This window comes from Callospermophilus lateralis, chromosome 17 (genome assembly GCF_048772815.1).
Source record: "Callospermophilus lateralis isolate mCalLat2 chromosome 17, mCalLat2.hap1, whole genome shotgun sequence".
Taxonomy (NCBI): Eukaryota; Metazoa; Chordata; class Mammalia; order Rodentia; family Sciuridae; genus Callospermophilus; species Callospermophilus lateralis.
The window spans coordinates 7,273,710-7,300,640 of NC_135321.1; the positions used below are offsets into that span (position 1 = coordinate 7,273,710).

General features: G+C 35.5%; 1 protein-coding gene across 1 annotated transcript in view; it reads left to right on the plus strand.

The window, feature by feature from the left end:
• The window catches only part of Rttn (rotatin), a 157,393-nt gene that overhangs the window by 112,720 nt on the left and 17,742 nt on the right, over positions 1–26,931 (plus strand). The window contains exons 35-41 of the mRNA XM_076837051.2: positions 327–420; positions 5,376–5,568; positions 7,432–7,522; positions 11,288–11,441; positions 14,701–14,838; positions 18,405–18,622; positions 25,988–26,093. Of these exons, the coding sequence (XP_076693166.2) occupies positions 327–420; positions 5,376–5,568; positions 7,432–7,522; positions 11,288–11,441; positions 14,701–14,838; positions 18,405–18,622; positions 25,988–26,093 (994 nt within the window). The remainder of the gene's footprint in view (positions 1–326; positions 421–5,375; positions 5,569–7,431; positions 7,523–11,287; positions 11,442–14,700; positions 14,839–18,404; positions 18,623–25,987; positions 26,094–26,931) is intronic.

Consider the following 26,931-nt stretch of genomic DNA (forward strand, 5'->3'; position numbering starts at 1 on the left):
AAGAATCTAAAGAATTTTAGGTAAAATAGTTTATTTTAGCCTTTCAACATTTGGGCAATGAGGAAGTAGACTTAGGAAACTTAGCTTTATATCAAAACTGCTTCTTTGAGTTACAGATTTATGTCAACTATAACAGTTCTTATAAGTAGTTGAAAAAGCTGTTGAAAAACCTGCTATATCTGTCAAGATATGGAGTGTTCTCTAGTTGAGCCAACTGTTATGATTCTGTTCCAAACCTTCCTGCTTAAGGTTGTCTTGTGTTCATGCTGCATGTGTTTCCTTTTCTCAGCTATGTTAGTAAGATATTCTTCCTTCCTCACCCATAGGTGGCAGCCTCAGTGGGCAGTGCTGAAATCCAGCCACTTGTGCAGTCAGTGGTGCTACTGCCTGAAGCCTCACGTGACCAGCCGATGGCTCAAGGTATCCTTCTAGAAAGACATTCTGCTTTCAAAAAGAAAAATGATAAGTTGATCTAGGCATATATTTTTAAAGAACAAAATGTTAATGGAATAAGTCACAGAATATGATGGAATAAATATTTCAGAAATTAATAAAACAAGTGCTCTTAACTAGTAAGTAAGAGTTTGGCTATCACATAAATAATCTGATTGTAATAAGGTTCCTTATTGGTTAAGTATAGATATTTAGTATTTGAGTCCAGAAACCAGTGAATTTTAGTTAATTCTTTTTTTTTTTTTTTTTTTAGCTACCTTTTTTGGGAAAACACTTTATCATAGTTGTCTACTTGAAAGTAAAGAGATTCTAATCATAAATATTTTCTAAGGCAGTGCTTCCATTTGAAACAAAGAAAATCTGTTAGAAATACATGATGAACAATCTGGGATTTACTTTATTCATGGCAATATATTAATTTTATTACTTTCAATTCTGTTTTATTTAAATTTTATTTTGAAGACTACAGTGTAGCTTTTGTTAATTTTCTAGAAGTATATTAACTTTATTCAGTAAGTTTATATTCCTGACCTAAAAGGAATATGGATTCTAAAATGAGAATAAGTTTAAACACTGAAGTATAGCATATACACAGGAAGTTCTTTTAGAAATACTTGCTTAATTAAAACTTTGCATATTCATTCCAGTGTTTGTTCTAGTAATTTCCTAGTATGTCATTTTTATTTTTAGTAATTCATGTTAACAGAATATGAAAGTGTTTAATTTAGAAAATGTTCATTTGATTTTCTGTATAATTTGATTTTTTGGAAATCTTTAGAGAATTAATAATAAGGCTAATTTGAACAGCAAAAGAGTTTCGTAAAATAGCATGACATAAAATGAAAATAAAATTTAATAAATTTAATATATGCACATAAACAATTAGAAAGGGTAATGTTATGGAAAACCACAGTTAACAGGAGCAAAAAGAAGATAAAATAATAGGAATAAACTTAATGAGAAAAATGGAAAACAAACAGAAAAGTAAATGTAAGCAAATGGAAAGACTTTCTTTATTTTCAGGTGGGATGATCCAACATCAGAAAGATATCAGTTCTTCCTAAATTAATCTCTATGTTTAATATTGTCCTAATAAAAATATCAACAGACTTTTTTAGGGTGAACAAAATTTTATTCATGTGGAAGAATGAGGGTTCAAAAGTAGCCAGGAAAATATTCAAAAAGGGGAATATCCCTTCTGAACATTAAATCAGACTAAGAAGAATACTTAAATCAGTATTTATGTTACTGTCACATGAAAAATAAATAGAATTGAAAATGTATCCTAGCTGGTTCAATTTTCATCCTAAATCTATGGATGGCACATGGATCTCTTGATAGAGAGGCGGGAAACTGTGTACCTAGTTGCAATGAGACAGAAGAGGTCTGTGTACTTCAGGTCAACATGAGAAACACCTGGGTCCTCAAATCAAAATCATGGGCATACCAGAAGTAAACATACAAAGATTCCTCATAAACTCAGCATAGGGAAAGATTATCCAATTATGTCTCAAAATCCAGATAGAATGAGGAAAGACGGACAAATTTTACTGTAATTAAAAATAAGTTTTGCAGGGCAGAAAATTCCAGAATCAAAGTCAAAAGATAAATCAGCAAAACGATTTGCAACATTACTCATAGATGGAGATATTTAAACATGTAACATAAAGCGTTCTTAACATTTGAGGAGGAAACGGACCCTAAGCCTCCTGTGAAAGCAAGTAGAAGACATGAGGAGGGAATTCACAAAACACATAAAAATAACTTAACCTTGGTTAGTACTAATTTATACCCCACTGAGATTCAACAATTATAAAGCATTGGCAGTGGATTCTGTTGGCAAGGCTGTGGAAAATGGCCACTCTTATACTTTGATGGAGGAGATGCACTGGGCATAATATTTCTGGAAGCAAATGTGGTAGTATCTAATAACTGTTCATGTGTATTTACATTATGTAAATTATAGGTAGGAATTCCCTTTGGCTCCTCACCAACAATGAAAGTATATATGCATGTCGTTATTTCATGCAGTGTTGTGTGGAAGGAAAAATAATGGAAACAACCTGAATTCCCATCATTGGGAGAGTGGCTTTTAAATAAACATTTACCCAATGAAGAACTAACTATACAGCCATTAAGAAGAACAAGGATTATGTCTTCAAAATAATATGTAGTGATTTTTCAAGAAATATTAAGAAGGCACACTGCAAAAGATTGTAATAATTTTCTATTGTTTGTGTAAGAGAAAAAATTTTAAAAATTCATTTATCTCCTCATTTATGCAAAAAGATATAAATAGAGAATTAACAGGAAACTAAGGAGCTTAGTTATGAGGGTGGATGGCAGTTAGGCAGGAAATGCCAGCACATGGGAACAGGGCTGAAGAGCTAGAAGTGGAGACAGTGGCTTTTCTCTGCATATGCCTTTTTGTGTAGCTTGACTTTCATAACAGTGAATATTTCATTTGATGTGAAGAAAAATAAAATAAAAAATGGGGAAACAACATGGAACACAAACAAATTAATCTAGCTACATTCCACATGAATAACAATTGAAGCGAGTCAGGAACTAACCCAAGTTAACTCCTTTTTTTTTTTTTTTTGGTATTGGAGATTGAACTAAGGAGCACATGGCCCCTGAGCCTCATCCCCAGCCCTATTTTGTATTTTATTTAGAGACAGGGTCTCACTGAGTTTCTTAGTGCCTTGTCATTGCTGAGGCTGGCTTTGAACTCAAGGTCCTCCTGCCTCAGCCTCCTAAGCTGCTGGGATTACAAGCATGCACCACTGCATCTGGCCAAAGTTAACTCTTGAGCATATTTAAGGCTCTTGTCCTAAGACTAACACTGAAGAGAACTGTAAGCAAGCATTGGGTTCTTTTTACTAGTTTTACTTTTTGCAGTAGTATGAGTTAACAAGTCTGAAACTACTTAATATGTGTCTATTGCTGGGTAGATAGGTAAATGTACTGTGAATGATGAAAGCCAGGTTTCTTCCTTTCATATAAATGAATTATAGTATGTGGGGGGAAAGATATCCAATAGACCATACAGGGTTAGGTTAGATTTGGAGATTTCTGCATGAATTAGTGTTTTTAATTAAGAGGTAAAGAGGCGTGTGTACTTGTGCATGTGCATGAATGCATTCGTCTTACACACACACACACAGGCACATGTTTCCAACTCAGAAATAGTCACACACTAGAGCAGTATATGTACTTCAGGACCCAGATCTTTTCTTTGAATTCCATTTTCCCCTTCAAGGAATAAAGGCTTTTTGTGCTGGGAAAGAACAATATGAATTGGAGCATCTTACTGTGCTAGAAAATAAGATTCTCTAATGTTAATTTGGTAAATGGTAAAAGGATTTAGGAATCATATTGAAGGGGCCAATTCCTGGGATAATTTGAATATCAAAATAAATAACGTTAGGAGATTATAATACAGAATTAAGAATCCTTGAGTCATACTGACATGGATGAGTGAGGGGAAGGGAATGTTCCTCTAGATAGTACAAAGTAAACTAAAATTGTTAAAAAAAAAAAACACACACACAATATGATAGAATTAGAAAAATCACTGTTTGACAATTGCTTTTGCACAAAGGGAAACATAATTTTACAAAGAAGAAATTTAGTAGACACTCCCTTAATCAAATGGTTAAAATTAAGGCCTCCAATAATGGGAGAAAACGAATTGTATTTCCCCTGATAAGTTCACTGAAAGTCTGTATTGTGAGGAAGCCGTAGGCATTCTGCACAAAACTGACTTGCATTCTTCACAAAGTGTCAGGGTCATGTAAGACTAAGCAAGATTGAAGAACTCTTCCAGTTTGGAAAGAAGATACCTAACAACTAAATTCAAAATAGTGTCCCAAATTAGGTCCAAAGAGGAAAAATATTTTTTATACAAATCTATAAAATGTATCAAACATTTGTGAAACAATTGCTAAAGTGGTTAGATAGGCCAGTGCATCAGGGTTAATTTCCTGGTTTTAAGACAATGTCCCTGTTTTTAGGAAGGAAGTTAATTTAGGATTAAAGAAGCATTATATTAGCAGTTCATAAAATGAGAGGTGGGTTGACAGGTACATAAATAAAATATGGCAAAATAATGTAACGATTATAGGTTTTGGAGAATTCCTTGTACTTATGTTTTTCTGTAAGTCTGAATTTATTCAAGGTATAATGTTTTCTTTTAAAAAGAAATAAGCAGTGAAGGTAATCATGGAAAGTGTTGAAGCAGATTAGTCTGCTAGGAAAGATCCACAATCCCAATATCTTCAAATCTAAAACCTGCAATCCCTCAAACCTGTTTTCTCAGTTTCTTCAGCTGTTAACTCAATTAATAGCTAAATTTGGCCACACCCAAATACATTTGGCTTTAAATGACCAGTGCTGATTGGAGGTTCTATTTACTCCTTTATTTACCCTGTTGTAAGTGCACATCTGCTCTACTGTAGGAATATTTATATGGGATGTTATCTGAGATCCCATTGGAGGTGTTAATGTGTACTACCTGTGCCTTACTGCTTCTGTAAAATCCAAAAGTATTTTGAATTTGGACCCTAGAAAGTTTTCAGAAAAAGGATTGAGGACTGTCTGTTGGTTCCGCAATGTCTGAACACTTGGGGCACAGGATCATGTTCTGTTGTTCCTGCCTTGGCTATTAGTGTTCTTAGAGAGCATCCACGTACACCTGTGTACATACATGTACATGCACACAAACAGTAGAGCATGGAGGTAGGGAATGCAAGAAGCAGCCTGATTCCCCAGCCAAAGGGTTGAGTCCAACAACTAGGAGAATTAGCCAACCATCTGTTTAATAATTTTTAGTACTTTTCCTTTGATTATAAGAACTTGGGAATATTATGTATAACCACAGATAAATTAAGTAATAATTTTGTGTTCATTTTCAATAATAGGTGAACAGGAACCTACATCATCACGGCCTCCTCCTCATTCGCCCCTGTCTGCTCCACTACCCCAACAGTGTGTTTTTGTTACTGCGTCTCTTCTTTCAGCCATCTGCAGCCTCTTGGACAACCTCTTGGTGATTGCTCCAAGAGACACTGTGAATGCTTTTGGGAAAGCTCATCTCATAGAGCTTCTCTGTGGGTAAGAGATGAATGCTGCAAGGCAGGCATGGCTCAAGGTGAATTGACGTAGGGTATGCCTGAAATGATGTGAGACTTCGCGTGTTCTGGCAGCTCGGCTCCTTCAACTCCGGGGTTTTGTGTTTGCCACAATTGTCTCAACAGTTTTTTTTTTTTTTTTTTAAAGGTCTATTAAAGCTTGTTAATTTTTAAGGCCAAAAGAAAAAAATGTTTTTAATTCAGTTTTCTCAACCTTATTTGTCCTCTAGCACATTCAAGGAATATGGTATAATTCCCTTGTTGATTATTAATTGTATGTGAAGGAGTTTGAGGATCCATCTCCTTAGTAATCATATCAGAATAATATCCCTGAGTTGAAAAGCTATTGTTTAACTTCATTTGGAGTTATGTTGCTATGGGAAACTAAACTTTTTAGCAGACAATATTTCATTATTAACCAACTATAAATGTTTAGGGGTATCAGGATTTGATTCTTCAAATTTTTATATTCAGTTGCCTAATATTAATGAACCTCTGATATAATTTTGTCCTGATTTTTCTTATTAAGTGTAGTAGAAAAGGCCTAGATATTAAATTCAGGCCCATCTGATCTTACGATTTTTTCATGCAGTCATGTCACAGCCTTGGGAAATTATTTTAATGTCTAGATTATGATTGATGATACTGTTCAAGCCAGGTGCAGTGGTGCACTGTTGGTGTACACCTCAGGAGGCTGAGGCAGGAGGATTTCAAGTTCAAAGCCAGTTACAACAACCAGTGACACACGGTCTCAAAATAAAAAATGAAAAGGCCAAGTAATGTGACTCAGTGGTTAAGCACACCTAGGTTCAATCCTGGTACCAAAAATAAATAAATGACATAAATGAAACCATTGAATGGAGGCCATAGGAGGATTAAAAGTGGTGGAATCCAGGCTGCTACTCTGTGTGCACCGAATGTATGTGTCTTTTCTTCCTGACATCTAGTCTTGTTCTAGCCAAGTGTACCCATCTCCTTTAACCACACATCCCTCTGCCTCTCTACCTTTGAACATTTACTATCTGATGTGTCTTTCTTTTCTTCAACAAATCATAATACCTTCTCTTTAGGTATGAAATTTTAGGTATGAAATAGCTGAAAGCAAAGAAATATTCTTTGTTCTACTTCACTCAGTTGCAGTTACTCCTTTAACATTTATAACTGGCAATGCCCTATAACTTCTGTTTTTAATATTTGTTAGTTTTTCTGCTGTGATGCCTGTTAGGGTTGGAAAACTGTTAGTTGGTTGGCTTCTCTTTCCTGCCCGCTGCTGCCTCAAGAATGACCACATGGAGCTCTAGGAACATCCTGCATCTTAGGAGTCAGCTGAGGGGGTGATGTGGCCTTGAGGCCACAGCCATGTAAAAGGCTCTTTCTGGAACAGGCTTATCATATTTCCATACCTGTTTTTCTTTTTTTATGACTTAAAAAATAATTTTGTTGGTTTTATTTTGTTTTTACTTTCCAAATATGAACATATTTCCTAGCCTGTGTGTTTGCTGTTTTGAACGGGAAAAGCACTACCCAGGTTTTACTTTTGTTTGCTTTCCTTCGGAGTGGGCTTGCATTATATTTTATTCTGCTTCTAATAAAGGTTTCTTAGATATTCTTTTCTGCAGAATTCTTTGCTTCTCAGATTTATCTAACAAGATAAATTTATCTTGCTTCTCACATTTATCCTATTTTCTCAAATACTCTGGAAAATCTTTTATAAACATTTTCTTATAAAAATCATTTTTCTTGATTTGAATTCATGTTTATCTTCAAGCATTAAATTCTGATTTATTAACGTTTAATAAGAAGCATGCTAACCATTTGTAGGGTTTTCTTTTTCTGTTCTTTCCAGCATTGTGGATGCCACCTTTATTGAGGCGTGTGTTCAGGAACTCAGGACCCCACTGCCTTCATCACCCCCAGTTGAACATGTCCAGGCTCAGGTCAGTGTTTCCTGTCTGCCTCTTATCTCATGTCTGTGAATTCTTTTGCCTTTAGTGCCAAAAAAGTAAGTTCTGCTGAGGAGATCTAAACCACAAGAGAGGATGAAAATCTCTCAGGATGTATATGGTTGGTGAGATTATTTGAAAGAGGTTTCCTTGGATGGTAGAAGAGAGCAGTAGGTCTGAAGGCCTAGGTAGCATTCCTGACTCCATCATTAACCAGCTGCAAAGGTTTAGTCAAGTGTCTGGGTATTGTTGAGCATCACTTAACAGGGAGCATTGGCATAGCCCATCTACCCCTTTTATGATTTTAGGCCATCTCTTGTGTATCTATTATTTCACCCAAGTTGAAGTTGTTAAAATACCTGGTGGTTAAATTATGTATATTTTCTTAATCTAATCTGTTAGAAATAAATTTATATTTTTTCCTTCATAGATATATACTGTTTCAAGTTCTTACCTTTAGTTAGATTCTATATGTAAAATATGCTTAACAATTTTTTGTGTAGTTGTTACTAATACAAATTTTATCTCAAATCTAATTTTAATATGGACTCCCAAGAATTTTTTAATGAAAGAAAGATGAACTAGATAAGGAACTTTAACTTTGAGGTGTGTTCTTTGAGTTGTCTGAATTTGGCAGACCCTGTTGAAGACCCTTGGGAACACAGTGCACATCATCTCTGAAGCAGTTCAGCATTGTGGTTTCCTTTGACTCTGCTTGTTTGCATAATGATTGTCTCTTCCATTGTCTGTCAGCACATCTCTATGGAGTGCTGCTATATACCAGCATCTCATGCAGGGAGAGCAGATAACAAGCACATCTGTGTATATCTGATGATTACAGACATCTGAGAAGAAAACCTAAAGTAGGGGATTGGAAGTGATGTCGGAGTGGGGAGAGGAGACCTGTTCTACATGAGATATCTAGAGAGGGCCATTCAGACAGTAACTGGTAACCAAAAGTGAGTGAAGATGCTACGGACATGGCAAGATCCCTGTTATCCAGGCACACTTGATGTATGCAAAATACAGAACGAAGTTGGAGGGGCTGAAGCTGAATTTGTGAGGGGCAGATACAGCCAGAGGAGCACACTCAGCAAGAGGAAGACAGCCTCTGCCTGTACGCTGTTGTGTCCTGACTGTCTAGCATAGTGCCTGTCCTATAGCAGGTGCTCACTAGCGAGTTATATAGTGAATATGTAGTAGCAGTAACAAACATTTAGGGGTCTTTGTTCAGCTAATTTATGTAATCCTAATTACAATCATATGAGGTATCATTAATGCCTTCCAATGTGAGCAACTTGTTGCAGGGCTCTCACTCAGTAGGGGGAAGAGCAAGGATTCTAGCCCATGAAGGTTGGTTCCAAGCCCATACTCCTGACCAGTGTGCTGGCTGCCTTATGTAGGTTAAGTGCTGTTGGCTTTGGGGGCATATATAAGAGCTTCAACTCATTCCAGATATTCTTCAGCCTCCTCTATGCTAAATTCTGTTCTAGGTGCTAGCAAACATCTGTGAACAAAGCAAACAAACATTTCTGCCCATGTGCAGTCTATGTCCTTGTTGCAGGAGACAGACAGTAAGCAAGTAAATAAAATGTAAAGTATTGTACCAGATGGAGACAAATGGTATGGGAAAAAAACAAAATGAGGATGGGTAAAAGGCTGGAGCTTGAAGTTTTTAGGTAGAGTTGTCAGAAAAGATCCCATAGAGGTGAAGTTTGAGCACAGACCCAATGAGGTGAGGAAACCAGCTGTGACTGTCTAGGGCAGGACTAGAGCCAGAGCTCCAGTACCAGGCTTACAGTCTGTAAAGGTGCAAGTGTATTGGAGGTGCCTGTTGGTAGGAATTTTTTGAACATAGAAAAAAATACTTTTGAACTATTATATCAGTATTTTATTTAATCCTATTTATGCTAATTTACAAAAGACTTGTTAGCAAATCCGCTTTTCTCTGTAACACTTCTTTTTGTCTCTCACATTAAATCACGCATTTGTGATGATACTTCATAGGTCCAGAGACCAGATTTGATATAATTTAAATAGTGGAGAGTATGAAGGGATCAAAACAGACTTCACAGTAATAACAAATTAAATTTTACAAACCGTTTCAGGAAATTGTGAGGTATAGAGCCACCCACACATTTATATAAAATAAGTCAGAAAATTAGATAAAGGAGAAGTACGACAGAACAATTATTGTGTCATAGTCTGAGACTCTGTTCCATAGAGGCAAATGCCTCTCCATTAACTACTCTTAAAACATTAAAATTTCCTCTGGTTAAATACAAAATTTGACTTTGAAAATACCCCTTTGTTTGGTGATGACAGCTGACAATTCTAATGTGGCCATTAATGACATGCTTATGCAAAAATTAATCTTTGCTTGCTATGAATTAATTTCAGTTACAAGAATTATGATTAATATTTTATTAGTGTTTTATTGATTTATCTTACAATAACATACTGAAATAACATACTGCATAGGAAAGTAAAATACTGTGTGGCTGAGATTGATGGGCTTTTCTTTTTTGCTCACTTTCTAAATTCTTTTTATATATACATATGTGTTGAGTGTATTTTGACATAAATTATACATACATGGAATATAACTTACTTTAATTAGATCCCATCTTGTGGTTGTACGTGATGTGGAAATACACTGGTCGTGTGTTCATATACGACATAGGAGAGTTATGTCCGCTTCATTCTGCTGTCTTTCCTACTCCCATGCCCACCTCTTTCCTTCAGTCCCTTTTCTCTAATCCAGTGAACTTCCATTCTGCCCTCCCCCTCTTATTGTGTGTTAGCATCCACATAGCAGAGAGGACATTTGGCCTTTGGGTTTTTTTTTAGATTGGCTTATTTCTCTTAGCATGATAGTTTCCAGTTCTATCTGTTTATTTGCAAATGCCATAATTTCATCCTTCTTTATGGCTGAGTAAAACTCCATTGTGTCTATATATACCACAATTTTTTTTTTTTTTTTAATCTAGTCATCTGTTGAAGGGCACCTAGTTTGGTTCCATAGCTATAAACATTGATGTGGCTGCATCACTGTAGTATGCTGATTTTAAGTCTTTTGGGTATATGCTGTGGAGTAAGATAACTGGGTCAAGTTTTTTGAGGACTCTCTTTACTGCTTTCTGAAGTGGTTGCATCAATTTGTAGTCCCAACAGCAATGAATGAGAGTACCTGTTCCCCCACACCCTTGTCAGCATTTATTTTTTATTTATTCTCTTATTTTATTTTTATATGGCACTAACAATTGAATCTAGTGTCTCACACATGCTAGGCAAGCGCTCTGCTGCTTAGCTACAACCCCAGCCCCTCAGTGCAGTTTTAATTTGTATTTGTCTAACTGCTAGAGATGGTGAACATTTTTTTGTATATTTGTTAACTGACCATATCTTTTCTTCTGTGAAGTGTCTGTTCAATTCCTTTGCCTATTTATTGATTGGGTTATTTGGTGTTTTAGTGTTAAGCTTTTTTTTAAAATATATATATATATATATATATATTTTAAAATATTTTTTTAGTTGTCAATGGACCTTTATTTATATGTGGTGCTGAGAATTGAACCCAATGCCTCACACATGCTAGGCAAGCACTCTACCACTGAGCTACAACCCCAGTCCGGTATTAAGCTTTTGAATTCTTTATATATCCTGGAGATTAATGCTCTAAGATTCAGGTAGCAAAGATTTTGAGGTGTACTTTTCACATGACATGTTTCATTGTATTTTATTTCCTTTTACAAACAGGTTTTCTTTTTCTTGGAATACCTATCCTCTTTGTCCAGGCTTCTGCAGTCCTGTTTATTAGTGGAACCTAACCTCGTGACACAAGATGATCTTCTGAAACCTCTTATTAATAATATCATTAGAGTTCTCACTGTATGCATCAACAATGCATTAGGTAAGATTTATTAATTTATTTGTATTTAGTTTAGGTTGAAAGTGAATTGTATTGAGGAAAAAAAATCTTAGTATGCTCCAGATATCCTCTTCAAGGTTACTTTTTGGTTTGTGTTTAGTATTTTGGAAGGCTTGGATAATTTGGTTTGTAGTTTGGATGATTTTGTTTTTTTGTTACCAGGAATTGAACCCAGGGCACTTAAACACTGAGCTGCATCCCCAGAAATTTTTTTCATATTTTATTTACAGACAGGATCTTTCTAAGTTGCTGAGGCTGACTTTGAACTCTCAATCCTCCTGGCTTAGCCTCCTGAGTTGCTGGGATTATAGGCATGTGCCATTATGCCTGGCATTTGGACAGTTTTAAGTGGTTCCAGGAGGCCACTTGAGGCAGGTGTATAATTCAGTAAAGGATCATCCCTGTGTTGTCAACTGAAATGAGGAGAAGCTCTCTAATCTGTCATGATAGAAGGTACATTGAGGATTGGGTATTAATTATGCTTACTGTATTAGTCAGGGTTCTCTAGAGGAACAGAACCAACAGGAGATCTGATTATAAAAAGGAAATTTATTAGATTGCCTTATATGACCAGAAGCAGAAAAGTCTACAATGTCCATCTGGAGGCTAGAGAGCTGGAGGAACCAGTAGCTAGGCAGTCCAAGAGGCTGAAGCCTCAGAACAAGAGGAATGAATGATTCTGAGACCAGAGGCTTCTGGAAACTTCCCAGAGAATCATTGGGAGAGTCCACTTTGGAAGAGTGAAGGAGCAAGAGCCTTATGTCTTCAGGTGATCCCATTACCAATCAAGAACCCCTTGTAAGAAGAATCGAGGTTTGCTCGATTCTTCTGCTGCTTCCTTGTTCTTCCTACTTTTATTCCATCCAAGCCACCATCCTATTGGATGCTACTGCCTACATTTAGGGAAGATCTCTACTTTAGTTCGCTATCCCACATGCCAGTCATTCCTAAGCACACCCTCATAGGCGCACTCAGGAGTCTCTTAATCTTTAGCATCTCTTAATCCAGTCAAGTTGTCAATTCACGTTAACCATTACACTTATAAACTGTGGCTGAAGCCAAATACCCTACTAATAAGTCATTTGCAATGACCGATGTAAGCCAATTTAGCATATATAATATAAAAAATTTCCTAAGCTCCTAAATTATTGGAAAATATTCTGTGATAAAAAATTGAATGTGATGGTTAGTAATAGAGAAAATTAACAGTGTAGGCTCTTTAGCAAAATAAACATTTAAAATATTTAAATATTAGGGTATAATGAAGAATTGATCATTTGATAATTATTCTTGCCATTTAATTCATTCTTATTTAGTCCTTTGAATTGTGTGGATTTGCTTGGTTTCAGGTATGGAAAGTGTACTCAGCAGAGCCAGCAGCTCATCTGTGTTAAAAGTATCCTAGAGCTTGAGGAGCAGTAACTACATACTTTGAAATTTTACAGGCTCCAGTTGATAGCCTAACTTAGCTTATTAGGTTAGACTATGCAATCTCAAGAAGGTGCTATTATCTCACCCCTACGGGGTTAAGGTTGATTTTTTAGGAGAAGGATATGAAACAAAGAAAATCTTAGATATTACAGTGGACTGTGGACTGCCAAAGCTCACCTCTACTGATAAAATCTTGTTATTTTACATTTAATATCTCTTGTTGGATTTTCTTGCATATCTCTTGAGAAGCATTGACATGGTGTTCATGGAAGATGCACAAGAAGTACGCAAAATTAGCTACAAAGCTGTGGCGAATGGATGGCTCTGATGGAGAACTTTTGATGGATTGCTTGATCTCAAAGTCACATTGCAAGAGATAGTTTGAGCATCTTCACTGCCATTGGCTGCCTCGTAGATGCTTTTTGTTGTTCCTCTTTTGTATGTGGCTTGGTCTTTGGAAGTTAAATAAAAGTAATATGTATTTTATTATTATATCAAGTTCTGAAAGGAGAAATGCTGACATTATCTGGGTTTACAAGTAGTAGTTGGTTAAATTATTTTTTAGTATCTAGCAAAAGGTAAGAAAAAAACTAAAATGTTTTTCTATAAGAAATTAAGTGTTTAAATTTTTATGGTAAAATCACAGTTTTGAATGATTTATAAAAACTTATTTGAATTGTTAATTTATATAATTTGAGATGTTATAACTCATATAAGTAAATAAATTACATTAAAAGTTATTTAGCATGTATAGTAATAAAATTAATAAAAAGAATAGCTTTTTAATCCCTCTGAATTTTCTTTTTTTTCTTATTAGCTTTTTACTGTTTGACTTAACTTTAAACTTAAATATTTTGCCATTCTTAAGACCTGTAACTTTAAAGTCTTTGTAGGTATAAAGTACAGATAAACATATAGTACCCAAACAGATTTACAGCATATCTGTGTAATTAATATTTTGTTGGAATGACAATGAGAAAATTAATATTTTGTTGGAATGGTAATGAGAGCTAGCAATGAGAAGACAGTTGTGAAACACCAGGGGTTACTCTAAACCTAACTCCTCGGAAAGTGCTATTTCCAGATAATTTCATGGATGATGAAAAACACCTAGATATAAGTCCTTAGTTTGTTTTATAGTGAAATTTGAGAAAGGGTGACTGATACTGCTGATGGCACAGCACAGAGTCCTAAGGTAGCCACTGTTGTCCAGTTTCTATGTACCCGGGTGCAGAGATGGGAAAACGTGTCCTTACCTAGAAGGTTGATTGCTGTACTGTTAGCCACAGGCAAAGCTGCACAATCGCCTTTTGTATTATAGCTTTCTTCATGGGGTAATAATACTCTTCATGAATCTTCAGAGAAATTCTTCTTTTCTGTGTTGACTTTGGCACATTATGTTTTCCTTTTCACCCCTGCACAAAGCTACTAGAGAGGATGAAGAAAATAGGAGAAAACTTGACTTTTACAGAAGTACTACAATGACTTGTTTGTATAATGTGCCCAAAATGTAGTTCTAAAATTATGACATGTTCCATTTGTCATACTTCCTGTCTTGTTTAGTGTACTTTAATGAGAAGAGGGCTTGTTGAGTGTGTCTTTGGATGTAGGAAGGCAAAGGGAGATGTCTTGAGGAGGCAGTAGAGAGGGGAAGGGACTGGGCAATGCTGAATGCTGAACTGCATTGGTTTTCACTTGACAAGTACTTACCTCTTATTTTAAGTGTGATAAAGTGTGGAGAGTTTGTATTTTGAAAGGTTCTTATTCTTCCTTGTATTAGTAACTTGAAATGTTTTGATTAATTTTGTAGATGTAGAGTTAATGTCGGCTTTTTATCACACCTGGACACACTTATTTGACCTTCTGGCTGCACTCCTGAGGAAAGCTGGTGCTGTCTCCCACCCATCTATCACCTCGGCTCTGGCCAGGCACTGGGCAGCAATGATGGGTAAGAAAGGCTCTCGCAGGCATGGGGTCTTTTCTGCTAATAAAATGAAGATAATCCTTACTCCAAATTAGATATGTAAATTCTCTAAAATTAAGTAACTTTGGCATGGCCCATGAAAGAGAAACCAGGGCACTTGGTTTGAGGAATTTGCAGTGTTCTTGAGGAGCCCTCCAAAAATGTACTTTTGAAAAACTGAAACACTTTTCAAAATGGATAAAAATAAGCAGGAAGAGCCTATGATTTCATGAAGATACTTATGATAAGATTAAAATAAAACAATAAGATTTTCTTTTGAATAGAAATCAGTCTCTTCTGACATAAGTACAATATATATATACGGGTAAATCTCACACATACCATCCTGTACATATGATAACTTGGGAAGTTACAATAAAAATATTGTCTTTTCCCAAAACACCAGGATTATTTTTATGGCAAAAAATGCCAAGAGTACAGTATAATTATTTTTATAAGATGTTTTCCATATAAAAGTTGCCAACTAATATAAACAAATACTTATTTTTAAATAACTAATCTTATTATTTCTTAAGAAATGATTATAACTAACATTTATGTTAACCTTTTTAATGACTTATTTAAAGGTATTAAAAATGAATTTCTAAGTTTCAAAGTTAGTCACTAATTTATTTGAGTGATTTTTAAACATTTATTATTTGTTCATTCTATAAACTTTATTATAATGACAGAAAATGGTAGTTTTGAAGTAAGAATTATGAGGAAATATATGTTTGGTAAGAAACAGAATTATTAGTTTTCTAGATACAGGAGTTCTGAGTCTACCATAATGTACCCTTTATGGTACATCCCATGCTCTCGATGTTGTAAATTGTTTTATTGAGATGAAAATTGAAAGAGATTGCTTCACTTGGAGATTGAGATTCTCCTCTTGCATCTGTTAGGGGGAATTAATTTACCCACCTGAATCACCAACACTGTGAAGCAAAGTGCTGCTCACATCAGGTACGGAAGCCCGTTAGCCAAATCTATCCTGCTACCTATTTTGGTAAAATAAAGTCTTATTGGAATATAGCCACATTTGTTCGCTTATGTATTGCATAGACCACTTTTCATGCTTCAGTAGTTGAAATGAAAAGTTGAGACAAAAATAGTGAGTTGTAAAGCATAAAAGATTTACTGTCTAGCCCTTTACAGAAAAAAAATTGCTAACCCTTAACTTAACCCTATTTATTTGACACTATTTTTGGAGTGATAAAATCAAAACATTAAATTGAAAAGATTTCTATTTTGTGTAAACTTAAGTGTGTGACACAGACTGGTAGAAATTCTGATGGCTATAATTCTTACATAGACATAAATATAAAATAACCTAAAAATGAATCATAAAATTATAAGTTCATACTTTTCAAATTAACAAAGTTACTGTAAAACAACAATGTTATTTTGATTACACTAAATCAGTACTCAAAAGAATCTAATATGACTACTAATTTGAATGTTGATTCTGAGTTTAGCTTACTTATTCTTTCCAAATCAGTTCATAACCACTCATGTTCTTTGTGACATACTATGAGACCTTTGCACGTCATATTTTTTTCACTTTTTAAATTTGTTCTTTTTAGATATACATGACACTAAAGGGTATTATAACATATTATACATACATGGAGTATAACTTACTTTAATTAGATCCCATTCTTGTGGTTGTACATGATATGGAGATACACTGGTCAAGTGTTCATATGCGAATATAGGAGAGTTATGTCCGATTCATTCTACTCTCTTTTGTACTCCCATGCCCACCTCTTTCCTTCATTCCCTTTTCTCTAATCCAGTGAACTTCTATTCTGCCCTCCCCCTCTTATTGTGTGTTAGCATCCACATATCAGAGAGAACATTTGGCCTTTGGTCTTTTTAGATTGGCTTATTTCTCTTAGCATGATAGTCTCCAGTTCCATCCATTTATTTGCAAATGCCATAGTTTCATCCTTTTTTATGACTGCATAAAATCTCATTGTGTATATACACCACATTTTCTTTTTCCAGTTATCTGTTTTAGGGCACCTAGTTTGGTTCCATAGCTTAGCTGCTACAAGCATTGATGTGGCTGCATCCCTGTAGTAGGCTGATTTTAAGTCTTTTGGGCATATGCCCAGGAGTGGGATAACTGGATCAAATGGTAGTTCCACTACAAGTTTTTTGAGAACTCTCCTTACTGCTTTCCAGAGTGGTTGCGCCAATTTGTAGTCCCAATAACAATGTATGAGAGTACCTTTTCCCCCCACATCCTTGCCAGCATTTATTGTTACTTGTATTCTTGTTAATTGACATGCAGACTACAGTGAGGTAGATTCTCAATGTATTTTAATTTGCATTTCTCTAATTGCTAGAGGTGGTGAATATTTTTTTCACTTATTTGTTGACCGACCATATCTTCTGTGAAGTGTCTGTTCAGTTTCTTTGTGCATCTATTGATTGGGTTATTTCCTTTTTTGGTATTAAGCTTTTTGAGTTCTTTATATATTCTGGAGATTAATGCTCTGAGATGCAGGTGACAAAGATTTTCTCCCATTCTGTAGGCTTTCTTTTCACATTCTTGATTGTTTTCTTTGCTGTAAAGAAGCTTTTTTAGTTTGATATCATCCCATTTATTGATTCTCGATTGTACTTATTGTGCTGTAGAAGTCTTTTTGAAGAATTCAGTTTTTAAGCCTACCTGATGGGGAGTTGGGTCTTCATTTTCTTGTAGTAGGTGCAGAGTCTCTAATGCCTAGGTCCTTGATGCACTTTGAGTTGAGTTTTGTGCAAGGTGAGAGAGAGGGCTTAAATTTCATTCTGATACATAGAGATTTCTAGTTTTCCCAGCACCATTTGTTGAAGAAGCTATCTTTTCTCCAATATATGTTTACAGCATCTTTGTCTAGTGTGAGATAACTGTATTCAGGGGGTTTGTCTCTGTCTTCTATTCTGTTCCATTGGTCTTCATATTTTTTTTTGGTGCCAGTACCATGCTATTTTATTACTATGAGTCTGTAGTATTATTTAACGTCTGCTATTGTGATTGTACATCATATTGACACTGCATACTATCTTCTTTGTAAGTGTCTTTTGGCAACAAATTGATTGAAAGCAGAAAAATACATTCTTACTTATAAGGTGGTATTCTAAATTATTCACAGTATAATTAGGCTAATTCTTTTTTAACTTAGTAGTGAAATCAAAATTTAAAATTTCTCAAGACTTTGCATATATATAGTGTTCAAAGGCTCAATACTCATGTACATACAGTCCTCTTATTTGGAGTCTTAGCAAATATGGTCTATATGTGCATTTGTAGATACACACCCCCCACACACACATGCACTTTTCATGTAAATAAAAAACCCAAACACTGAAAAATAGATTCCTTGATTCTATATATGTCTTCATACTAACTATTGAAACATTATAGTTCTTGGTATACTTGAGCTATCGATAACCTTAAATCATTAAAAATAAGAAAGCTATAAACTTAATTGTTCAGATCAATTTGGTTTATTTCCTTTCCAATTCTGAGTATTTACATCTAAAATCATTTTCCCTCTTAGATGTGTTCTGCGAGTGTGTAGGCTTGTCCAGCAGATGCCCTGCCCTGTACACGTCCAGTTTGCACTTCCTGTCTGTTCTCTTGACTGAGGAGGCAAGAAGGCACTGCCAGGACAAAGACAAAGCAAGTTCATTGTCTCCTCCAACCATCACATCTCTTCTTGATGAAACTCAGGACAACCAGAAGTCTCCAGATAGACTTAATGAAGTAATTCTTCAGGTGTGTGACTTCTTGATTTTTCTTAAAGTGTATTTAGTGTTTAAATGAATTGACTATCTCTCTGGGTCTTGTTAAAATTTTTTTTCAATTATTTGAATTAAAGTATTAATGCTTATTATGACTGTTTAGTACAAAAGTAAAATTGATCCTAATTTAAAATTGTTCATTGCTTTTCAAAGTAGGACTGTTACTAGAGTTTTTAATATTAAGAATCTTCCTTTTAAATAGTTATATGATTTTATGATTTTTTCCTTCTCATTGAAAGGTGGAAAGGTAGTAGAATTGTGTATTGAAGGATTTGCCTCAGTTTCCCCATCATCTAGCCACAAAGCTTGCTCTGTCTGCCAATTTGTTGCAGTTTCTTTGCTGCTTAGAATTTGGAAATTTTCCATCCTTATCAGCCTCTGAGAGTTGTGGCCATGAAGACATTTATGGCATGGCTACTTGTACATTTTGAGCACCAGCCCTGATTATGTTAAATTCAGTTGAAGTGCTAGAAAGGGAGAAGACTCCCTGGTTCAGCTAGGATTATCCTATTAGGGTATCACAGGGCTTCTCAGGGGACTTAGTTTCCCCTGCCTCATAAAGTCCTCTTTGCTTTCCAGCATAGACCAGAAGCCTGAAAAGGAGTCTTCCCCGCATTTTCTCATCTGCCTCCAGCAGTTCCTCTACAAGCCTGATCTCTGGGGAAGGGTCCTCACGGCATTCTTTAAAAAAGCTCCTGGGAGACAACAGCTTCCCTGCGGCCACCACCTCCCTGTTATCCCTCTCAGCTTTTCTTGGTTGAGAACAAAAACTGGATGTGGTCCCAGTTATCCCAGTTATCTCATTCCCTGTCAGAACAGACTTGATTAACTGAGTTGGAGTCTGCATTTTTAAAAAATATTATAAGAAAACTCAGATTCACACCTTCTCAAGTTTCTCACCCTAACCCGCAATCCAGTCTAGTTATTAATTTTCTAATTTGGTTCTGGAACACCACTTTTTTCTTGCAGAAAGGCCCTTGCTCTTGTCAACATGCTTTCTTCCTCAGGGAATTTAAATGACTTCCCTCAGAGAAGAGTACTGTGAGAACAGTGTGCTTGGCCTCTCCCTTCACTGCCTACGCCAACATACCAAATAGCTCCGGAAGCTGTTCCTCATACTGTCTGGCTCCTGCAACCAGTCCTGCTGGGCGTGGAGAAATTTCAAGACTTTAAGCCAGGGATAATTTATTTCTTAACTATTTTCTATTGTTAGTGGCACCATGTTTCATGGAGACTCATGTTATATATGGTTCCATATAGGATGATGGGCCAGCTTGTAACAATAGGGTACCTAAGAAACACTTGGTGCCAGAGGCATTTGTGAAATTTGCTTTGCCCTTATTCTTCCCTCCTGTTCTGTAATATTATTTATCATAAAAAATTATTGTTTATAATCTTACGTTGTTATCTTTCTTGGCCGAAGAAAATGAGATACTCTATAGCTATAGGATATCTTGATTTTCCTATGGTTAGCTCATTTTCCTTTCAGTTTCTTCTAAGTCACAGAAGATACACAGCATTCTGTGCCAATATAGATACAATAGCAATTTGTTTAAAACATATTTCCTGGTAAATCATCCCCTTCTTTTTTTGTGTAAATATGAGACAATCTGCTATTGGGTCTGCTTTGCCCTGTAAGAGTTCTGTTTTTTACTTCGTACTTAAATAAATCCTACTTGTTTCACTCTTTAAAAAAAAAAAAAAAAAAGTAAATATGGACCCATAGCATCAGTTAGATGGAAAGGCACAGATAAATTAAGACAGCGTGAAGAGAGGAATTGTACCTATGATACACTATTGAGAAAATGTGTGCTTAATGTAAGGCAGACAGTTATTAATGGTCCTATTAAGCTATAACCACTGTGTTTTCTTTGCCCTATAGAACAATGATAAGTGAATTAAAATATTATCAGAATACATTAAACATTAGCATATTATCATAAGTAAAGCATGTATCATACTGTGCTTATGTAGGTTATGAGTTGTGCCAGGTATTAGATGTAGCAAAGCAAACTGTACTCTCTAAATTATCTGAAGAAATAGTATTCTAAAATTGATATTCTTCAAAGATAGATTTAAATTTTATATAAAGACATGCTCAAAAAAAAATATTAGAGTGAACCTTAGGCAACATCTTGTGATTTGGTTCTTCAAATGCAAAATGAGAGGATTGTACTACAAAACTGGTTAAATTTCAGCTGCCTCTAAAATTCTGCATCCTCCTAATAAATTAGTTTTGAGGTTTAATTAAAATATCTTAGCAGAATAGCTTTTAAAAGACTGCTTTACAGCAAAGTACCATAATTGATTTATATTGAAATTATGCACACTTAGATCATAATTTTGTATTTATTTTTTCATAACTCTATTTTGAGGTGGTTTCAGAATTTGAATATTTTCAATGATGTTATTAGCTGTCTTTGGCCTATTAAATATTAAACACATTTGAAATAATGGAGTTTGACCTTCTGTATAGAGATTCTCAATAGGTTTCATTTGGAAATACCTGTAGATAATAAAGATTAATTACAATCTCACAGGTTTTGCCTGTGATGGATATATTGAATTAATTTTGCTTATTTTATTAATCTGATATCTAAGTATAGTAAAGCCAGGAAACAATGAATTCTCATGTCACATTTTAGGAAATATTTATCGTACTTGTGTTTAGTGAATGGTGAATTTCAAGAGTAAATCTCCTGAAGAGTTGGCTTATATAGTTGGGATACTTCTGTGTTAATGTTCACTACAATTAAAAAGTTTGTGGGCCAGTGATATAGCTTAGTTGGTAGAGTGCTTGCCTTATGTGCACAAGGCCCTGGGTTCAATTCCCAGCACCACCCCCCCCCCAAAAAAAAGTCTGTTCTTTATGTTAAGTATCTTTCAGAAAGAAAGAAAGACACAAGAAAAGAAATAAAGATAACACTTGATCTATAATATTCTAGATCACTTAATGCACAGAAGGGATTAATATAAAAACATAAACTTAAAAAGAAGTCATTGAGTCTTTTTATTTTCATTCTTCCAGTGATTGATAAAAAGATGAATTATTTCTTATTCTGAATTTCCTTGGTTTAGCTTTCTTCTTTTTGGGCATCCCAATAGTGCAGTAGCCAGTGCCTATCACTGGGGCTTGTCCTCAGCTTTCCTGCCTGTCGTTTCTCACATCCAGCTGTGTCATATGCACATGCTCAGACTGCTTTTCAGCATGAAAAACAATATTATTTAAATAATTTCCTTTTATCTTTTTTTTAGCATATGTTGAAAAGTAGATAGATTTACTGTAGATCAGTCCTGTTTGGTTGTTTTGGTTTTTTGCTTTCATGTTGGTTTTTACCAAGTACGCATTTTAGAGCACCAAATAGTTCCACAGGTTTTCACCTAGAGTAAATGACTTCTACCTTCCTGCCTGTTTTTCCTTTTCTGAGAGTTCATCACTTATACCTCATTTAGCTGATCATTTTGTAGTTTACCTTCAGGGTCTCCAGTATGCATTTGTTCCTCTATTTGGATCACTCAGATTTAGAGTGATCTTGTCTACTGAATTCCTATCATGGGGGAGAATCTTAAGCTGTCTTTTCACACCCTCCTCATCTACCTAGCCAAAGTGGACTCCCCTCTCAGTCCCCTGGTAATGACATCCGAACCTCCATTAGAGAATAGATGCAGGTACAGTATCACATCTGTGCAAACCTCGTACACAGTTGAACCAAGCTGAAAACAGTATTTCTTTTATTGCGTAGCTTTTGTTCTCCTTAAAGATAACTGGTGTGTGTGTGTGTGTGTGTGTGTGTGTGTGTGTGTGTGTGTGTATGTATGTATGTATTTCAACTTGTTGACTTTTCTATTTCTAATAAGCTTCTTTGCCAGCAGTCAAATGTCCTTTTGGTGTGTTTGGAATTCACCTCTGGAAGAAATCTCTGCCATATCCTTTGGACCTGCTTGGTGCCCAGGGTCTTCCTGGGATCTCCATTCACCTTGTTCCTGGGAGTTTTTCATTCCTTTGCTTGTGCAGTCTTCTGCATCCTGTTTAGTGCATCCAGTGTACTGTCCCCTCTGTCCTCGCCTGGTCGGTTCATTCCTTTTCATATAAATTCTGTTCACTTGTATCTTCTAGAGAAAGCATGCAGAGGTCTTTCTTAAGTTGTAGCTGTCTGAAAGTCTTTATTTTACCCTTATATCTGATGTGTAGCTTGACTAGTAAGAGTTATGAGTTAGAAATGATTTACTTCAGAATTTAAAAGGCATGATTTATTTCCTTTAACTCTCAGTGTTGCTGTATACAATTCTGAAGCCATTATGATTCTTGTTTCACTTCCTAGAAGTTAGAACCTTTCTTTTTCTCTAGTATTCTTCAATTTTCTGATAAAGTGGGTCTGCTCTCCACTGTGCTAGGTTCTCTTGGGGGTTCTTTCCATCTATAAATTCATATTTTTAAAAATTTCTTTATTGACATTTCTTCTACTTTGTTTAGAACTCCTATTAAGTGTTCTTCTTCCTACATAATCTCTCTTTTCTGGCCTTTTCTTTGTTTATTTTGCTCTGTATTTTCTGGTGCGCGGCTTTCCCAGATGTTGGTTACCTTGGTTATCTGCTCCATTGAAGACTGGGAGATTATATAGTGTAGACAGCCCTGAGCCTCTGAGTGGAGCTCGTCAGTCAAGGTTTCGCTGTCCAAGGGGACTCGCAGGGGTCATGCTGTGGTTGTCTTCTGGACCTCATCACATTTCCTAGAGCAGTGTTTTGATCTCTTGCCTGGAGGTGAAAACCCAATTAACTGCTTAGTGTTTTGTAGGAAAGTGGTGAAAAGAGCAGGGGACTCAGAATTTAATTTGTACAGTTTCACTAGGTCCTTCCTGTTTCAGTGGAATACCCTAACCCACTTAGGTACCTACTCTGCCAGGGCAGAATGCTTCTAATTATCCTCCCCAGAAAATCCTGAACCTGCAGGATTTTGCAAGAGCGAAGGAAGAGGAGTGGCTTGGCTGTACAGAAATTGGTTGGCAGTGGGCAGGGCCTGAGAATGGAGCTCCTGCATAGAGAGTTTTCCAACAATCCTCTCCACCTCCTTCACTTCCCCTGGAGACTGGTGCTAAATTTCCTCTGCCATCAGTAATTCAGTGTTGGACTGGGTAGTACTCAGCTTGCCCATTCACCACTTACAATTCAGGATTTTTGAGTCTCACCCCACTTCTATTCATCCTGCTGCTTTCTAATTTCTGGACTTTTAAGGCCCACACAAGAGTCCATGTGTGTAATCCCCATATTGTCATTTTTAATGAGGGTTTTAAGGGGGGGGTGGAAACCCACAACTATTCCACTCAAAAGTTTTTTTTTTTTTTTTTTCTTTTCCTAACTACTTGATATGTTGATGTTTAGTAATTTTGGGGGATCAATTTGGCTTTTCTGAAATTACTAATAAATGCAATTAAGATGAGTATTTTAGGGCAATTTTTCTATTAAAGGTGAAATTTACCTTTATAGACAAATTAGTATTCTCACAGGTAACCTAATGATCCTACTCCACATATAGTCATCATCCTATAATACTTCTCTACCTGTTTTTTTGTTTTGTTTTCCTTTGTTTTTAAGGTTACTTTCTTTCCCTTGTAATGGTCATTACCAAGCATCCCTGGGTGTGGGTATTTAAAATTTAAATGATCAATCGCATAGAGACCTGTCTGGTTGGAAGCAGCTGCCTAAGGGAGTTCTTAAGATGGATTTGTTAGCCCTGGTGGTAAAGCTGGGGGCAGGGGATCTGGGGGCAGAGGGGCAGGGGTGGGGGGGTGGGCACTGCACAAGCTTCTCCATGTTAGGTCTCCAAGCACAGGCTCATCAGGAATTGTAAGTGTACTGTACTGTATTTCATGTGAAATCATATGATTTTAAGCTTGATTTTAGTGATATTATAATGCTGAATCATTTCAGAAATTATTGGTATAAGAATTATGAATTTGAATTATATGTAATATTTATAAAGCAAATGAGGAACTTCTAGAGTTTTAAACTGGATTTATGAACCCCTTTAAAACCTGATCATACATATCCAGGTGAGATCTTACCTCTAAAAGTTGAACCTGAATCTAGTCAAGCCTCAAAAGCTAAACATCCAGCAGATGGAAAATACAGAGGAGAAAAAGCAAGTTAATCGTCATTGCAGGGAAACCAACAGACAGGTCTTCAGTATAGGGCATGTGCAGGATGACTGATCAGGTCTAGGCAGGGGTGCAATGATCCGAGGGGACAGCAGCAACTGCAGGGCACCTGTGGCACTCTTTGGAATGGGTGGCCAGGCTCTCCAGGTAGGAAATGACTGCAGATATGATGTCAGGGCTCAAAAAGACACTGTAGAGACAAAAGAGAAAAGGTAAATTTGATCTGGGTATTAGTTGATGCCAAGAAATTGTTGTTAATTGTGTTAGACATTAGAATTGGTTTTGTATATTAGATGATATGCTATACTAATACTTACTTAACAATCCTTAGCCAAAAAAAAAATTTTTTTAAAGGATGGGGCCTTGTTATTATGTTTTTCTACTTATGTATATGTTAGAAATTTTTTGTTATGAAATTTTTTCTAATTCAGATGTATAAAGGACATATATACCAAAATGTTAGTATTAGCATTTTCAAAATAATAAATGATTTTCCATTTCTGTAGAAGCTTAAAAAATTGAAAATTAAAAAAAAAAAAACAAAAACACATTGGGCTGGGGTTGTGGCTCAGTGGTAGAGCACTTGCCTAGCATGGGCAAGGCACTATGTTCAATACTCAGCACCCCATATAAATAAATAAAATAAAGGTCCATCGACAACTGAAAACAAAATTTTTTAAAAACCCACATTATGTGATTTTTTTAAAAACAAGTACATATTACTATAAAAATGGAAGATCAGAGGAACCAAATCACACAGGATACAAATATATGTCCAATCGGAATAAAAGGAGGGGATGTATCCCCAAAAGAAGAAAGATTGGAATTGGATGGCAGTTCTACTGATGAATACTTTTCCAAGGACTTGTTTCCATATGTGTGTGGTGCATGTGTGAGTACACGCTCACATGTGTACACCCTGGTGTGTTTTAAGTAAGTACCATGCTATGTGTTAATAATAAATACAATTTTTTTCCATAGATGATGAATCTTTGAGAGTGAGTGTTGGTCTTTTCCTATTATAAATCACTTATGCAGCCTTCTCAAGCATTCTCAAATATTACTGATTCATCAGATTTCAGTGGTTTACACGGTAGTTGAATCCTGGCAATGCCTTTTATTCACAACAGTTTTACTCCAAATTAAATTTTTCTTCAAACCATTTTGATCTCTATTCTCTGCAGTGCTATGAAGGAAAGTCCTCCAGAGATACCCTGAAAAGAGTGGCTGCAAATGCGTTGCTGTCACTCCTGGCTGTCAGCAGAAGAGCCCAGAAACATGCTCTGAAAGGTGATCTACATGGCAGATCAGCTGTTCATGTGGCATGCTGCCAACTTGTGTGGTTTGCTGCTTGCTCAGTTTAATTTTCTTTGAATTCAAACTATAAAGTACTCTATAGTATAATATATCAATGTCATTAAAATACAAAACAAAACCAGATTTTTTTCCACAAACAAACCCAGTAAACATTCACTTCTTTTAGGTTTCTTCCATACAGATATCTAGGAAACATTATTACTTTAAAACAAAAAAAGATTTTTCATGCAATTATTTTTATTTAATATGTAATTATTCTTACTCTAGAACATTTATCTAAATAATAGAGAAGCTAATAAAAGTAACACTCAGTTTCATAGTAATTAAATATTAGTTTGTACATAAAAACATTCTGTGTACCTAAATAAAACCCAAAACAAACAAATAAAAAACCCCCATTGTTTTGATGATAAAGAGCATCAGAGGATCCAGTATTTTTTGTATAAATTTCCCCTCTAAAGTTGAAAATTCTCATTTGAAAATCAGGGAAAAGAAAGTTGAAAATTTGAAAGAGAATAACAGCAACATAAAGTTCATTAATGTCAATTGCAGTTTACTACTAAAACAAATTATTTAAGTCTCAAGTATAAATTATGTTTGAGGACTATCTTACTAAGGACTAAAACTAAGTGGATTCCAGGTTTAGTTTTTTTACCACCACCACCCCACTATTTTCCCATATTTATTTATCTCTTGCTGAAAACACTAGAATAAGTGGGTCAGAAATATAATTGTTTTGGAGATTCTGATTATATGTGGTTTTAACTTATTTAGAAATGAAATATTTTGACTTAACAAATTTTGTCTTTCA